We start from the raw sequence: 17,985 nt of genomic DNA on the forward strand, positions 1-17,985 counted from the left end.
TCTTGGCAAGCTGGTCCCTCAAAGTTGGTCCTTGGTAACTTGGTCCCTCAAAGAAGTTGGTCTGTAGGAAGCTGGTTCCTCAAAGTTCTCCTTAGCAAGCTGGTCCTTCAAAGAAGTTGGTTCTTGGCCAGTGGGTCCCTTGAGGTTGGTCTTTAACAGGCTGGTCCCTCAAAGTTGGTCCTTAGTAATCTGGTCCCTCAAAGAAGTTGGTCCTTGGCAAGATGGTCCCACAGAGTTGGTCCTTGGTAACTTGGTCCCTCAAAGAAGTTGGTTCTTGGCAAGCTGGTCCCTCAAAGTTGGTCCTTGGTAACTTGGTCCCTCAATTAAGTTGGTCTGTAGGAAGCTGGTTCCTCAAAGTTGTCCTTAGCAAGCTGGTCCTTCAGAGAAGTTGGTTCTTGGCCAATGGGTCCCTCAAAGTTGGTCTTTAACGGGCTGGTCCCTCAAAGTTGGTCCTTAGTAATCTGGTCCCTCAAAGAAGTTGGTCCTTGGCAAGCTGGTTCCTCAAAGTTCGTCCTTACTAACTTGGTCCCTCAAAGAAGTTGGTTCTTGGCAAGCTGGTCCCTCAAAGTTGGTCCTTGGTAACTTGGTCCCTCAATGAAGTTGGTCTGTAGGAAACTAGTTCCTCAAAGTTGTCCTTAGCAAGCTGGTCCTGCAAAGAAGTTGGTTCTTGGCCAGTGGGTCCCTCGAGGTTGGTCTTTAACGGGCTGGTCCCTCAAAGTTGGTCCTTAGTAATCTGGTCCCTCAAAGAAGTTGGTCCTTGGCAAGATGGTCCCACAGAGTTGGTCCTTGCTAACTTGGTCCCTCAATAAAGTTGGTCCTTAGTAACCTGGTTCTTCACAGAGGTTGGTCCTTGGCAAGCTGGTCCCTAGAAGTTGCTCTTTGGCAAGGTGGTTCCTCAGAGTTGGTCCTTAGTACCGTGGTCCCTCAAAGAAGTGGAAGCCTCCTGTGGTGGCCCCAGAGCAGCCCAGGCAGGGAGCTGTGTGTTGGGGCCTGTCACAACATCCATGCCACCAAGATGGGCCAGAAACAGATGAAAACTGGAGCAGAACAGCACTGGGGATGATGTGGGGAGATACAGAGACCTGGCAGAGGAAGGGGAGCACGCAGGCGATGATGGGGCACTGCAAGTGACAGGGACATGCCCAGTGTCACCCAACCCCATCCATGTGCCACCAGGCACCAGGACCTTCCCCACCACCACGCTTGAGTTCTCCTAATCCCTGAGCTGAAAGGAGGGATCCCGACCCCATGGGATGGGCATGGAGGTCATGGCCAGCTGCCCTTGACACCTTCATCTCCTTGTTGGAGGCCCAAGCTTCCAAGTTCATTTAGGACCGTGCTGATTAGAGCTGGACTTCGCTTTAGATCAGCTCCAACAGCAGAAGATCCATCCCATTCTGGTGCCTGTGTCCTGACCACACCATCCCCTGGTGAGGACTTGGCTGATGTCCTCAGTCAATGTGGTCCTGTGCTTCTCCATGGTGGTGGTGGCCCAGCTCATGGACCATGTTTTGGAAGAGCCATGGCAGCAGCAAAGCCTGAGGGCAAACGCTGCCTCTCCTTCCACCCAGAAGTGCCTTGAGCTGAGCAGCAGGTTGGAGGACACACAAGGACCTTTTGGGTGATGTGGCCTTCATAGGAGCAGCAGGGATGGGTCCTCAAGGGGGGGAAGCTCCCATGTCCCCATGGCCAAGTCCCTGCTGTTGCCACCATGGTGCAAGATGGGAGCTGAGAGATGTCCATGGGTAGAGGAGACCTCAACACTGAGAAGGGATGAGCTGTTGAGGCCAGGACCTTGGAGTGTTTGAAGCAGCAGCAGCTCTGATGGCTCTTCAGGTGGCTTCATTGTCCTCTGTTGAACTTGCCACCTCCCCATGGCCCTGGCTCTTCCCACCCTGGTTCTACCTCCTGCTTTTCTTCTTCTGTTCCTCATCTAAAGCCCAACCTCAAGGCCTGGCACTGCTGTGGTCACCTTGTGCATGGGCCCTGCTTGAAGCCACCAGCGTGGTCTCCCACTCACGGTGGGGACAACAGTGTCACCTTCGCTGTGGCATGTCCTTCCCTACCACGGGAACGGCTCCAGGGCCACCAAGCCCAGGAGCTGCTGGCCCAGGGGCTAACAGATCATGAATCCACCATGTTGGTTGGCTGCAGGAGCAGGGACCAGCCCATCTCGAGTGTCCTTTGTTTGCCTTTCTCCATGGTCATCAGCTGCTTGGGGGTCCCTCTTCCTCCTGGGGTGATACCCATGGGCTGGGCTGGTTCCAGTAGGACACTGGTCTCCAGGGGTGCCCTTTGCTCTGCAGAGGTCCTTCCTGCTGGGTGCTCTTCAGACAGGGTTAGGTCCAGCTTGTGTCCCTCTGCACATGGGATGCAAAGCACCAACATCCATGTTCCTCATGGCTTGAGGAGCCACCAGCCTCCTCCTGGGGATGTGAGCGATGGAGAGCTCTGCTTGAAGGTGACTTTGGGAGGCTCATTACAGGGGTGTCCCCTACCTGGTGCGCCTGAAGGGCTGGTGGAGCATGAAGCCACTTGCTCTTTGCTTCCTCCACATCAATAGCCCCCAGCTCTGTCTGTCCATGACTGCAAAGCCCGAGTGACCGTGGTGCCAGGTGAGAAGGGGCTCAGAACATCTTGAGTGGCTTCAGTTGTGCCCATTGATCCCCTTCCTCCTGAGACCCATCACAGGGGTCTTGGTCAGTGGCACCACTGACCATTGAGGAGATCCTTGGGTGACTGGTTGCTTTGATGGTTGGCTTGATGGATGGGTGCATGGATGGATAGTTGCTTGCTTGGTTGGTTGGTGGGTTGGTGGTTGGGTGGGTGGATGAGTGGGTGGTTTGTTGGATGGTTGAGTGGTTGCTTGCTTGCTTTGATGGTTTGGTGGATGGATGGATGATGGATGGATGGATGATGGATGGATGGATGGATGGATGATGGATGGATGGATGAAGGATGGATGAGTGGATAGATGGATGGATGATGGATGGATGGATGGATGGATGGATGATGGATGGATGGATGATGGATGGATGGATGGATGATGGATGGATGGATGGATGGATGAATGATGGATGGATGGATGGATGGATGAATGGATGATGGATGGTTGGATGATGGATGGATGGATGGATGGATGGATGGATGGATGCATGCATGATGGTTGGATGGATGGATGGATGGATGATGGATGGATGGATGATGGATGGTTGGATAGATGGATGGATGATGGTTGGATGGATGGATGGATGATGGTTGGTTAGATGGATGGATGGATGGATGATCGATGGATGGATGGATGCATGCATGATGGTTGGATGGATGGATGGACGGATGGATAATGGATGTATGAATGAATGATGGATGGTTGGATGGATGAATGGATGGATGGATGGATGGATGATGTTTGGATGGATGGATGGATGATGGATGGATGGATGGATGGATGGATGGATGGAGGATGGATGGATGGATGGATGGATGGATGGATGGGTTGTTGGGTGGGTTGGTTGGTCAGTCGTTTTGTTGGTCGCTTGCTGGGTTGGTCGGTTTGGCAGTACAACCAATGCCATCAGTAACACGGACTTCTCTGGCTGTTGTCTCCTAGTCAGAGGACCTGGGTGCCTGCGCGCAGTTCGAGAGCAGCAGGCAGACCAGGAACATGATGCCCAGCGCCAGCTGCGTCTTCCCCACCTTCAACCTACGGAAACCCTCCTCGGAGACGGACATTGAGAACTGGGCCTCCAAGCACTTCAACAAGCACACCCAAGGGCTCTTCCGGAGGAAGGTGTCCATCGCCAACATGCTGGCCTGGAGCAGCGAGTCCATCAAGAAACCCATGATCATGACCAACGACCGCAACGTCAAGAAGGAAGCTTGTGAGATATTTAAACTGATTCAGATGTACATGGGGGACCGACGGGCCAAGACGGACCAGCTCAACGTGGCTTTGGAGATCGCCACCAAGGGTTGGAGCATGCAGGGGCTGAGAGATGAGCTCTACATCCAACTGTGCAGGCAGACCACCGAGAACTTCCGATACGAGAGCCTGGCCCGGGGCTGGGAGCTCATGGCCATTTGTTTGGCCTTTTTCCCACCCACTCCCAAATTCCATTCCTACCTAGAAGGATATATCTACAGGCACATGGATCCAGTGAATGACACCAAAGGTAAGGGGGAAACCACCGCCCTGGTGGCCTCTGCTCATCTTACAACCCATTTGTTCCTTTTTTTGCCTTCACGACTTTTCTGGTTGGAAGATGGGTGAGGAACTCATCTGCATCCCTGCTGGAGGTGCAGTGAACCTGGTGGGGCCTTCACCACCTCAGCACATGGAAATCCAGCGTGAGACCCAACACGAAATGAGCTTTGACACCTTTGCTGCAGGTTCAGTGTCACCTCCTCTGGAGGTGGCCACAAGCGAGAGTTTCAGAGGTCCCTTCTAACCCAAACCATTCCATGAGTGATGATTTCACCTTCATCTCCATCTCTTGTGGCTTCTTGTGGCTTCTAGAGTAGCTTTGGACCAAAAATCACCCCATGGTGGAAGGGTATCCAGCTTGATTCCCAGCTCTCAAGATGGGTTTTGGTCATGGTAGATAGAAGAGACATTGATTTGGGCTATTTGACCTCAAATTGGTGGCCCCTCTCTAGTCCTGGGCTTGGCCATTGCTGCTCCTTCATTACTGGTGCTGTTTCATGGGTGATGGGGTCTGGTCTGGCAGGAGCATGGATGGAAGTTGGGCATCACCACGTCCCGTGGGTGAGGCACAGGTTTAGGTCCAGGAGGTCCATGGAGGAGGAGGTGAGGAGGAGGTCCATGGATGAGGAGGACCAGGAGGTCCATGGATGAGGAGGTGAGGAGGAGGTCCAGGAGATCCATGGATGAGGAGGTCCAGGAGGTCCATGGATGAGGAGGTGAGGTGGAGGTCCAGGAGGTCCATGGATGAGGAGGACCCAGAGGTCCATGGATGAGGAGGTGAGGAGGAGGTCCATGGATGAGGTGAGGTGGAGGTCCATGGATGAGGAGGACCAGGAGGTCCATGGATGAGGAGGAGGTCCAGGATGTTCATGGATGAGGAGGTGAGGAGGAGGTCCAGGATGTCCGTGGATGAGGAGGTGAGGAGGAAGACCAGGAGGTCCATGGATAAGGACGTGAGGAGGAGGTCCAGGAGGTCCATGGATGAGAACATGAGGAGGAGGTCCAGGAGGTCCATGGATAAGAAGGTGAGGAGCGAGTCCAGGAGGTCCATGAATGGGCCATTGGGAAATGGAGCCTGGATGCTTCCTGGTGCCCTTTGGCTCCCTAGAGACCAGGCAGGAACATCTGGAGGACACCAACATCAGGTGGAGCCGGGGTGGATCTGCCCAGCTTGGGGAGGAGAGGAGAGGAGAGGAACCCAACCACGGTGTCCATGGGGGGAGCTGTGGGGTGGCTGAGGAAGCCCCAGGGGTGGTGGGACAGGATGGGTTGGTACCACCAAGGTTGGGAGGCCTGGGGCTGCCCATGTCCCCCCGCAGCAGAGGTGTCAAAGGGAGTCCATGGCTGTGGTGTCGGGTTCGGAATGTCGGCACTGGGAGCTGCTGCCTGCCCCATGGTTCATTTCCTTTGGGATCCTCATTTATGGTCAGGTTCGGTTCGTTGTCCTGGTGTTTGTGCCATCTGCATTTGGGATTTTGCTCGTGGTTCAGTTCCTCGTCGTGCTGTTGCTGTTTCATTTCTAATTTTAGTTTCAGTTGATTTCACGTTTTGCATTTGTGTCTTTTTTTAATTTTCATTACCATTTATTTTCATTCTACTTCAATATTTCAATTTTTATTTAAATTAATAAAAAGAGAAATACCTTTCTATTTATTTATATTCATTTTTTCATTTCAGGTTTCCTTGTTATCGCAGTATTATTTTGGTTTTAATTACCTTTTATTTTCATTTTTGCTTTTATTCTGATTTTCATTTTAATTTTTTTATTTCACTTCCATTTTCATTTTCATTTTTCTTTTTTGTTGCTCATTTATTTTTCATTTTTACTTCTAGGTTTTATTGCATTTTCCTTTCCATTTTGATTTTCTTTTTCTTTTCATTTATTTCTATTTTTATTTAGTTTTTCTTTTTCTTTATATTTTTTTTATTCCATGTTTTATTACTTTTTAATTTTTATTTCTATGTTTATTCTATTTTCTGTTCTTTATTTTTAGATTTTTTATTTTCACTTTGTATTTTTCTTCTTTTATATTTATTTAGTTTTCACTTTCATTTTCCTTTATTTCCATTTTATTTCGGTTTTAATCTTTACGGGTTTTGTTTACTTTCATTCTTTTTGCTTTTATTTCTATTATTTTAGTTTTACTTTCATTTTCTTTTCTTTGTATTCTGATTTTTTCACATTTTTGTGTATTTTCATTTTTGCTTTTTATCCTTTGATGTCTGTTTTATTTAGATTTCCTCTTCATGTAATTTGCATTTATCTCCATTGGGTTTTTATGTTTTCACTTCCCCCCATTCCCATCGTTTTGATCATTGTTGTTCTTTATTTGCACGTGTTTCAGTCCCAGTCTCATTTCTGTTCCCATTTCTGTTCTGTTCCCATCCTGTCGCATTCCATCCCTCCCCGATCCCCGTTTCCCAGTGACCCGGCACATAAACGACCTCCTGGAAAGGACCAATAAGAAGAAGCCCAAATTGAGAAAGAAACCCAAGCCCCAGCTCGAGGAGCTCGAGGGTAGGGACGGCCCCGCGGCGCTGGCACCCCGGTGACACGGGGATGTGCTCATAGGGGGCTGGATGGAGCTGGAGCCCTTGGGGCATGGATGGAGAGGAGATACAGAGATGGAGATGCAGGGACTGATAATGGAGTTCATAAATAGCTATCTGCTATAGAGATATATTGGGGTAGATTAGATACTGTCATTTGTGTTTTCATATTATAGATGATGTTGTGTATTAAGTGTATAATATTATATATCAAGTTTAGAACATTATATATATACATTATATATATGTTCTGTATAACATTATAGATAATGTTATATATGGATATATAATATTGCATCATATCGATCATATATATTATTGTTATCTATAGTATCTATTATATATGGTATGTATTATATATTATAGTATGCAGTCTATAGTATATATTATATACTAGGTATAGCATACTATAAATCGTATATGTCATGTATTATAAATTATATACTCCATATTATATATTATGCCATAATGTTATATATATTTAATATTCTCTATCGTGTATGTCAGTATATATATGATATAATGAACATATGATAACATGTAAAATATTACATCATTATACTTAATATTATATATCATATATCATAATGTACTTGTCTATATATGATATATAATGTACATGAATATATGGTATATACAGCATTATGCATTAATATATAATATGACATGTAATATTTTGTGTAACAGCATACTTATACTTTCTACGTAATGTTATATAAAACCACATACTTTTATATATAATGCTATTAATTTAATATACAAGATCAGATTTTATATGAATACCCCCATTTTTGCTACAAAATATAAGTATAATCATTTAATATAGAGGATGATAAAAAATGCCAGATATATATCAAACACCCTACATAATATTTTTATAAACACAGTTTTATCATATTTTATTAGTATATCTAATGTAGGATAGGATATTAGAAACAGGAGTAATTAAATAATACATAATATTTTGGTTTTATATAATGTTATATATAATAGTATGTAGACAAATTAGCATAATTAATATCACTAATATGAATTACAGGTTTGTATTAAATAATTTTATAGATAAATCTATATGGGTAGATAGAACATAATTCATATGTAATATTATTAATGTAGTAGCAATTAATAACTAATTAATAACTGATAATTAATAAGTAATTAACAAGAGGGGAAAGTAGGGACTTCACTAACTAGAGACACATAGAAGGTGTTGTCGGGTTTACTCAGTGATGGATGGATGGATGGATGGATGGATGGATGGATGGATGGATGGATGGATAATGGATGGATGATGGATGGATGGATGGATGGATGGATGGATGATGGATGGATGGATGGATGGGTGGGTGGGTGAATGGATGGATGGATGGATGGATGGATGGGTGGATGATGGATGGATGGATGATGGATGGATGGATGGATGGATGGATGGATGGATGGATGATGGATGGATGATGGATGGATGGATGGATGGATGATGGATGGATGGGTGGGTGGGTGAATGGATGGATGGATGGATGGATGATGGATGGATGGATGATGGATGGATGGATGGATGGATGGATGGATGATGGATGGATGATGGATGGATGGATGGATGGATGATGGATGGATGGGTGGGTGGGTGAATGGATGGATGGATGGATGGATGGATGATGAATGGATGAATGGATGGATGATGGATGGGTGGGTGGGTGAATGGATGGATGGATGGATGGATGGATGGATGGATGGATGATCATGGATGGGTACCACCACCCCTGGTGCCAAAGTCATCACTGGTGGGGGTGATCTGGCATCCCTCTGGGCTCTGGGGGGATTCCAGGTCTCCAGATCAGGATGTTGGTGAACACTCAGCATCCAGGTGACACCAAAAGGTTCCTGGTGCAGGATGAGGGGCCTCAACCTGGAGCCACACCAGTGGTGGGACCTGGAACCTGTGGGTGGAGGCACCTGAGAAACAGCTTTAATGGCCACCATGAATTAAGGTTGTGTTCAGTATCTCCATCAATGGGGTAGATGGTGGGGTCTAGTGCACCCTCAGCACCTTTGGAGATGCCACCAAGCCTAGTGATGGGGTTGACCCACCTGAGGGACCTGTGTGGACCTCATGAGGTTCAATAATGGAGCAGCAGCCTGGTTCGGTGGAAGATGTCCATGCTCATGGAATGGTGGTGGACCTAGATGGTCCCTTCCAACCCAAACCATTCCATGTTTCCATGAATGGGCACCAGATTTGTAGTCACCAGGTCCTGGACATCCCCCAGGCTCCCTCTTTTTGGGGTGGCTTCAGATCCCCCCACATCTCCATCATCTCCTCAAGGGCATTTGCAGTTCCAAAAACCCATAGGAGGAACCCTTTGAAGACAACAGCACTGGGGATGGAGGGAAAAGGGATGATCCCAAGTCTGGTTTTAACCAAAAAGCACCATCAGGGGCCACCAGGAGCTGCCAACCACCAGGAGCCCTTTTCCCCCTCTTTTGCACCAATATTTAGTAGGAAGAGCACGTTTTAAGCTCCTGGCCCATCCTTCTTCCAGAAGGTACCACCAGGTCCCCAGGGCTCTTGGCTATGGGCTGCAGGAGCATCTTACATTGGGACGAGCCCATTGGGATGCTCCAAGGGTTGAGGGTTGTTGAAGGGCATCATGAGGAGGGGATGGGTGGTGTGGAGGGGGATGAGGGTGGAAGCAGTGGCATCAGGAGGAGAAGGGGTGGCAAATTCATCCCTGGAAACCCCAGTATCCCAGCTGAGGCCACCACAGTGAGTGGGGATGGGGATGGAGCTGAGGGGTCTCCATGGTTGGTGGGTACAAGGACACGAGGTTCTTGGGGAGCAGGTTGAGTTTTGGGGACCCCTCATCCTCCTCACCCCCCCCCTCCCCTTGAGGAGCAGTGATGGGGACAGGGATGGATCTGCCCCACATCCCATGGGGACGCTGGCACCATCCTGGAGCTGGGATGGGTGTCACCTCCCCAAGCCCCCCCACCATGGGCCTCCATGACCTGGAGGTGACGCCTCAACCTCTCTCTTCTCTCTTGCAGGGGTGGCAATAAGCACTTATGCCAAGTACTGCTACAACAAGCTGCAGAAGGCAGCTCTGACGGGCGCCAAGAAGGTATCACCCAACTGCTGGCCCCCCATTGGGACCACTGGTGGGGTTTGGGGAGGAGGAGGAGGAGGGATGAAGCTGGAGAGCAATGGGAATGATGCAGCAGCCGGTGCTGGACCTGGGGTACCTCCAGCGTGGTTCACCCATCAGTGCATCTTCTCTGAGGAACATCTGGGGTTCTCCTTGGGGTCTCCCAGGTCCTTCCATAGACCAAGGGATCGAATAGGGATTGAGGAGATGATCCTGGGAGCTGAGGATTGAGAGGATGCTCCAGCAGCTCCCAGGTCACCATGGACCTCACCAATCAGGGCCATCCCCATGGCCCATCGCTGCCATCAGGGCAGTGCTTGAGTCCTTTAGAATAGACCCTAAATAGGGATGAATTTAGAGCTTGGGGTTCTCCTCCTGGTCCCATCAGCCTCAGTTTCCCCATCCTCGTTTGATGGGGATGGAGAAGGGATGGTGGGATCCCACCTCGGTCCTCATGGTGACATCTGCCCAGACAAGGCCTGGTGGAGGGAGGGGATGTGGCATCCATTGGGATCACTGTGGGCTCGGTGGTGGATGTGTCCTGCTGAGCTTTGGAGGCAAAGACAGGGGTGGAGGACCTGGAGGTGAAGCCCAAGCTCCGATGGCTTCTCTTGGTGGCTCTGTCTGGAGAGGAGATGCTTGGGCAGATGCAGCTGATGGGGAACTGCGTCCATCTCCTCTGCATCCCACCCCAAACACATCCATCCCTTTCCATCCCACCACACACATCTCCATCCACCTCCTCTTCCACATCCCACCATGCACATGGCTGCTGTGTCCATCCCGTCTGCATCCCACCCTGTCCACATACATTGCATCTGCCTCTCTCCATCCCATCACACACCTGCCTGCTCCATCCATCTCCCCTTGTGAATCCCACCAAACACATGGCTTCTGTGTTCATCCCATCAGCATCCCACTATGTCCACATCCATCCCATCCATCTCTTCTGCGTCCCACCATGTCCACATCCATCACATCCATCTCTTCTGCATCCCACCATGTCCACATCCATCGCATCCATCTCTTCTGCATCCCACCATGTCCACATCCATTGCATCCATCTCTTCTGCATCCCACCATGCCCACATCCATCACATCCATCTCTTCTGCATCCCACCATGTCCACATCCATCGCATCCATCTCTTCTGCATCCCACCATGTCCACATCCATTGCATCCATCTCTTCTGCATCCCACCATGTCCACATCCATCGCATCCATCTCTTCTGCATCCCACCATGTCCACATCCATCGCATCCATCTCTTCTGCATCCCACCATGTCCACATCCATTGCATCCATCTCTTCTGCATCCCACCATGTCCACATCCATTGCATCCATCTCTTCTGCATCCCACCATGTCCACATCCATCACATCCATCTCTTCTGCATCCCACCATGTCCACATCCATCGCATCCATCTCTTCTGCATCCCACCATGTCCACATCCATTGCATCCATCTCTTCTGCATCCCACCATGTCCACATCCATCGCATCCATCTCTTCTGCATCCCACCATGTCCACATCCATCGCATCCATCTCTTCTGCATCCCACCATGCCCACATCCATTGCATCCATCTCTTCTGCATCCCACCATGTCCACATCCATTGCATCCATCTCTTCTGCATCCCACCATGTCCACATCCATTGCATCCATCTCTTCTGCATCCCACCATGTCCACATCCATCGCATCCATCTCTTCTGCATCCCACCATGTCCACATCCATCGCATCCATCTCTTCTGCATCCCACCATGTCCACATCCATTGCATCCATCTCTTCTGCATCCCACCATGCCCACATCCATTGCATCCATCTCTTCTGCATCCCACCATGCCCACATCCATCGCATCCATCTCTTCTGCATCCCACCATGTCCACATCCATTGCATCCATCTCTTCTGCATCCCACCATGTCCACATCCATCGCATCCATCTCTTCTGCATCCCACCATGCCCACGTCCATTGCATCCATCTCTTCTGCATCCCACCATGCCCACATCCATTGCATCCATCTCTTCTGCATCCCACCATGTCCACATCCATTGCATCCATCTCTTCTGCATCCCACCATGCCCACGTCCATTGCATCCATCTCTTCTGCATCCCACCCTGTCCACATCCATCGCATCCATCTCTTCTGCATCCCACCATGCCCACATCCATTGCATCCATCTCTTCTGCATCCCACCCTGTCCACATCCATTGCATCCATCTCTTCTGCATCCCACCATGTCCACATCCATCGCATCCATCTCTTCTGCATCCCACCCTGTCCACATCCATCGCATCCATCTCTTCTGCATCCCGCCATGCCCACATCCATTGCATCCATCTCTTCTGCATCCCACCATGTCCACATCCATCACATCCATCTCTTCCGCATCCCACCATGCCCACATCCATCACATCCATCTCTTCTGCATCCCACCATGTCTACATCCACTGCCTCCGTCTCTTCTGCATCCCACCATGCCCACGTCCATTGCATACATCTCTTCTGCATCCCACCATGTCCACATCCATCGCATCCATCTCTTCTGCATCCCACCATGTCCACATCCATCGCATCCATCTCTTCTGCATCCCGCCATGCCCACATCCATTGCATCCATCTCTTCTGCATCCCACCATGTCCACATCCATCACATCCATCTCTTCCGCATCCCACCATGCCCACATCCATCACATCCATCTCTTCTGCATCCCACCATGTCTACATCCACTGCCTCCGTCTCTTCTGCATCTCACCATGCCCACATCCATCACATCCATCTCTTCCGCATCCCACCATGCCCACATCCATCACATCCATCTCTTCTGCATCCCACCATGTCTACATCCACTGCCTCCGTCTCTTCTGCATCTCACCATGCCCACATCCATCACATCCATCTCTTCTGCATCCCACCATATCCACATCCATTGCATCCATCTCTTCTGCATCTCACCATGTCCACATCCATCACATCCATCTCTTCTGCATCCCACCATGTCCACATCCATCACTTCCATCTCTTCTGCATCCCACCATGCCCACATCCATCACATCCATCTCTTCTGCATCCCACCATGCCCACATCCATTGCATCCATCTCTTCTGCATCTCACCATGTCCACATCCATCACACCCATCTCTTCCGCATCCCACCATGCCCACATCCATCACATCCATCTCTTCTGCATCCCACCATGTCTACATCCACTGCCTCCGTCTCTTCTGCATCTCACCATGCCCACATCCATCACATCCATCTCTTCTGCATCCCATCGTGTCCACATCCATTGCATCCATCTCTTCTGCATCCCACCCTGTCCACATCCATCGCATCCATCTCTTCTGCATCCCGCCATGTCCACATCCATTGCATCCATCTCTTCTGCATCCCACCCTGTCCACATCCATCGCATCCATCTCTTCTGCATCCCGCCATCTCCACATCCATTGCATCCATCTCTTCTGCATCCCACCATGCCCACATCCATTGCATCCATCTCTTCTGCCTCCACCCACTGCATCCATCTCTGCATCCCACCACACCTGCTTCTCCTGTGGCCCGCTTCACTTTCCAATCCAGACAATGGCTGAAGGCACCAGCCCGGTGCCTGCCTTTCAGCTCTGAGCCGCTGGGCATTGGACACCTTGCCCGGCTTGGTGGGACCTCACCATGGCCCCATGCCCTGTCCCCATCCCACAGCGAGCTCAGGACCATGGGGACCCACGTTCCCCAGCCCAGCCCTGGGGACTCCATCCCATCCCCTGGCTCCTTGGTGACGCCCCCATTGTCCCCTTGCAGGGCCTGAAGAAGCCCAACATCGAGGAGATTCGCCACGCCAAGAACGCCGTCTTCAACCCCTCCATGTTCGGCAGCTCCCTGCAGGACATCATCGCCATGCAGAAGGAGAAGTACCCGGAGCGGCAGCTGCCCTGGGTGCAGACGCGCCTCTCCGAGGAGGTCCTGGCCCTCAATGGTGACCAGACCGAGGGCATCTTCAGGTAGAGGCACCGGTGCCGGCCGGGGCTCACCATTGCATGGGGGCAGCCCATAATGGGTCATCCTATGGGGCAGCTGACGTGTTTCTCATCCCCATTCATCTACAGCTGCAGGAGACCGCCAGCTTGGTGACCTGCTCATGGGGAAGCCCATAACAAGGCATCCTATGGGGCAGCCACATCATGCCCCACATCCCCATTCACCCATGGCTGCAGGGGACCCCCAGCTTGGTGACCTTCTGATGGGGGAAGCCCATAACAAGGCATCCTATGGGGCAGCCCCATCATTCCCCACATCCCCATTCACCCATGGCTGCAGGAGACCCCCAGCATGGTGACCTTTTAATGGGGGGAGCCCATAACAAGTCATCCTATGGGGCAGCCCCATCATGCCCCACATCCCCATTCACCCATGGCTGCAGGAGACCCCCAGCATGGTGACCTTTTAATGGGGGGAGCCCATAACAAGTCATTCTATAGGGCAGCCACATCATTCCCCACATCCCCATTCACCCATGGATGCAGGGGACCCCCAGTATGGTGACCTTCTGATGGGGGGAGCCCATAACAAGGCATCCTATGGGGCAGCCACATCATTCCCCACATCCCCATTCACCTGTGGTTGCTGGAGCCCCCCAGCATGGTGACCTTCAGGAAGCCCATCACAGGTCACCTCCTTATGGGGCATCCAGCCTGTTCCCCATGTTCCTATTCACCTATGGCTGCAGGTGACCCCCAGCATGGTGACCTTCTGATGGGGGGAGCCCATAACAAGTCCATCTTATGGGGCAACCAACCTGTTCCCCACATTGCCATCCATCTATGGCTGGTGGAGAACCTCAGCATGGTGACCTTCTCATGGGGGAAGCCCATAATAAGTCATCCTATGGGGCAGCCACATCATTCCCCACATCCCCATTCATGTATGGTTGCTGGAGACCCCCAGGATGGTCATCTTATGGGGGAAGCCCATAACAGGTCACCTCCTTATGGGGCAGACAACCTGCGCCCCACATCCCCATAGGGGCCCTTCACCTCCTTGAGCAGCTCAACCTATCCTTGCTCCAAGACCATTGGGGGTTTCTCCACGTCAGGGTCGTGCCCATCCTTTGGTGTCCACCAAAGCCAAGCTCAGGTCTTGGGGTTTCCATGCCAACCTCACAGCAGGATTCCTCCTCCCCATGGGCAAAACCCAGGTCCCAAAACACCTCCAGCTCTTGGGCCCCACATGAGGGACCCACGGTGGGTCTGAGGCAGGTGGGGCCCCATCTCTTGCTTGACACCCACATCTCTTCCCCGTTCAGGGTCCCCGGTGACATCGATGAGGTCAACGCGCTCAAGCTCCAGGTGGACCAATGGAAGATCCCAACGGGCTTGGAGGACCCCCACGTTCCCGGTAGGACCTAGTTGGGGGGGTGCTGGATGAGAGTGGGGAGGTGCAGAGCCCCCACCCCATAGCAGGGCTCACATCTCCCCATGTCCCCCCTCCCGGTGCAGCCTCCCTGCTGAAGCTCTGGTACCGGGAGCTGGAGGAGCCGCTCATCCCCCATGAGTTCTATGAGCAGTGCATCACCCACTACGAGAACCCCGAGGCGGCCATCGCCGTGGTCCACTCCCTGCCCAGGATCAACAAGATGGTGCTGTGCTACCTCATCCGCTTCCTACAGGTACGGCCGGCACCCGCCGTGGGGCTCCCCATGGCTCTTGGGGGGTGCTCCATGGTATGGGGCTGCCCCATGGCTGGCAGTGCTCAAGGCCCCGTTGGAGCAGGCTGCTCCGGTTGAAGGTGTCCCCATGAAGGGCCGTGATGAATGAAGGTTGGGGGCAGGATCTCCATCGGTGATGCCCATGGGACATCCATGGGATCTCCATCGGTGATGCCCATAGGACATCCATGGGATCTCCATCGGTGATGCCCATAGGACATCCATGGGATCTCCATCGGTGACGCCCATGGGACATCCATGGGATCTCCATCAGTGATGCCCATGGGATCTCCATCCGTGATGCCCATGGGACATCCATGGGATCTCCATCAGTGATGCCCATGGGATCGCCATCGGTGATGCCCATAGGACATCCATGGGATCTCCATCAGTGACGCCCATGGGACATCCATGGGATCTCCATCAGTGATGCCCATGGGACATCCATGGGATCTCCATCAGTGATGCCCATGGGACATCCATGGGATCTCCATCAGTGATGCCCATGGGATCTCCATCCGTGATGCCCATGGGACATCCATGGGATCTCCATCAGTGATGCATGCCCATGGGATCTCCATCCGTGATGCCCATGGGACATCCATGGGATCTCCATCAGTGATGCATGCCCATGGGATCTCCATCCGTGATGCCCATGGGACATCCATGGGATCGCCATCGGTGATGCCCATAGGACATCCATGGGATCTCCATCAGTGATGCCCATGGGGCATCCATGGGATCTCCATCAGTGATGCCCATGGGGCATCCATGGGATCTCCATCGGTGATGCCCATGGGACATCCATGGGATCTCCATTGGTGACACCCATGGAACATCCATGGGATCTCCATCAGTGATGCCCATGGGCTCTGGTTCCCCCACAGCACCTTTGGAGGTGCCACCAAGCCAAGGACTGGGGTTTTGTCCACTTGAAGGACGTGGAAGGTGGTGGAGAAGTGGGACCTGTATCGACATCATGAGGGTGAGGGTTAGGGTTAGGGTTAGGGTTAGGGTTAGGGTTAGGGTTAGGGTTAGGGTTAGGGTTAGGGTTAGGGTTAGGGTTGGGTTAGGGTTAGGGTTAGGTTAGGTTAGGGTTTGGGTTAGGGTTAGGGTTGGGTTAAGCTTAGGGTGAGGGTGAGGGTTAGGGTTGCATCAGGGTTAGGGTTAGGGTTAGGATGAGGTTTAGGCTTAGGGTTAGGGTTAGGCTTGTGTCTAGGTTTACTCTTAGGCTTAATGTTAGGGTTAGGGTTAGGGTTAGGGTTAGGTTAGTGTTAGGGTTCAAACCAGGGCCAGGGCAGGGTCCTGCAGTCAGGTGGAGGCGACCTCTGGTACCCAAAGATACTGGGGATGATGGGGTGGAGAGCATAGGATGTCTGGACACCAGTGGTGGCGAATGGATGCTGACAGCCCATGGAGGCCACCATGGAGCAGCCCCCTGCTCCAGTGGATGGTGTCCGTGTTCATGGCAAGGGTTTGAACTGGAGGAGCTTTAAGGTCCCTTCAACCCAAACCATTCCATGACCCCATGAATGGGGTCCAGATCTGAGGTCCCATGGTCCTGGCCATCCCCAGGTCCCCTCTTTAGAGGTGGCTTCAGACCCTTCCACATCTCCATCACCTCCTCCAGAGCTCCAAAACACCCATAGAGGAGCCTGCCCATGTCCAGAGGTTCCCTTGCCCATGGTGGGGGCTTAGAACTGGATCATCCTCAACCTCCCTTCCAACCCAACGCGTTCCATGTGGCGATGCCCCCATCTCACCCCAAGTCCCATCAGCTCCACACAACCTCCCCATCCTGCCCCATAGGTGTTTGTGCAGCCGGGCAACGTGGCGGTCACCAAGATGGACGTCAATAACCTGGCCATGGTGATGGCCCCCAACTGCCTGCGCTGCCAATCGGACGACCCCCGGATCATCTTCGAGAACACGCGCAAGGAGATGTCCTTCATCCGGGTGCTCATCCAGCACCTCGACACCAGCTTCATGGAGGGCGTCCTATAGCACCCGCCACCCCAGGTGGCCCCCCCCACCTCCCACCCCACATGGACCCCACCAGAGGATGGGCCCCTCTGCAGTGAGACATGGGATCAACCAAGCCCCATCCTCACCATGGCACTGGTCACAGCGTGACCAGACGGAGGGGTTGGCCATGGTGGGGTCACCAATGGTTGGCCATGGTGGGGTCACCAATGGATTGGCCATGGTGGGGTCACCAAGGGGATGGCCATGGTGTGGTCACCAATGGATTGGCCATGGTGGGGTCACCAAGGGTTGGCCATGGTGGGGTCACCAATGGATTGGCCATGGTGGGGTCACCAATGGGTTGGCCATGGTGGGGTCACCAATGGATTGACCATGGTGGGGTCACCAATGGAT

The 17,985-nt window shown here is 51.8% G+C and overlaps 1 protein-coding gene across 3 annotated transcripts in view; it reads left to right on the forward strand.

The window, feature by feature from the left end:
* ARHGAP39 (Rho GTPase activating protein 39) overlaps positions 1–17,668 on the forward strand; it is a 118,701-nt gene extending 101,033 nt beyond the window's left edge. For 2 of the 3 annotated variants that reach the window (XM_061344268.1, XM_061344269.1), the window contains 7 exons: positions 3,611–4,172; positions 6,630–6,722; positions 9,800–9,873; positions 13,704–13,903; positions 15,205–15,296; positions 15,398–15,567; positions 17,416–17,668. In XM_061344268.1, coding sequence (XP_061200252.1) covers positions 3,611–4,172; positions 6,630–6,722; positions 9,800–9,873; positions 13,704–13,903; positions 15,205–15,296; positions 15,398–15,567; positions 17,416–17,610 — 1,386 coding nt within the window. In that variant the 3' untranslated portion in view covers positions 17,611–17,668. The remainder of the gene's footprint in view (positions 1–3,610; positions 4,173–6,629; positions 6,723–9,799; positions 9,874–13,703; positions 13,904–15,204; positions 15,297–15,397; positions 15,568–17,415) is intronic. The other variant, XM_061344270.1, reaches the window with a different exon arrangement.
* The last annotated feature ends 317 nt before the right edge of the window (positions 17,669–17,985 follow it).

This window comes from Neopsephotus bourkii, unplaced genomic scaffold (genome assembly GCF_033783945.1).
Source record: "Neopsephotus bourkii isolate Nb327-2 ecotype Australia unplaced genomic scaffold, CSIRO-AGI_Nbou_v1 NB_198, whole genome shotgun sequence".
NCBI classification, from domain to species: Eukaryota; Metazoa; Chordata; class Aves; order Psittaciformes; family Psittacidae; genus Neopsephotus; species Neopsephotus bourkii.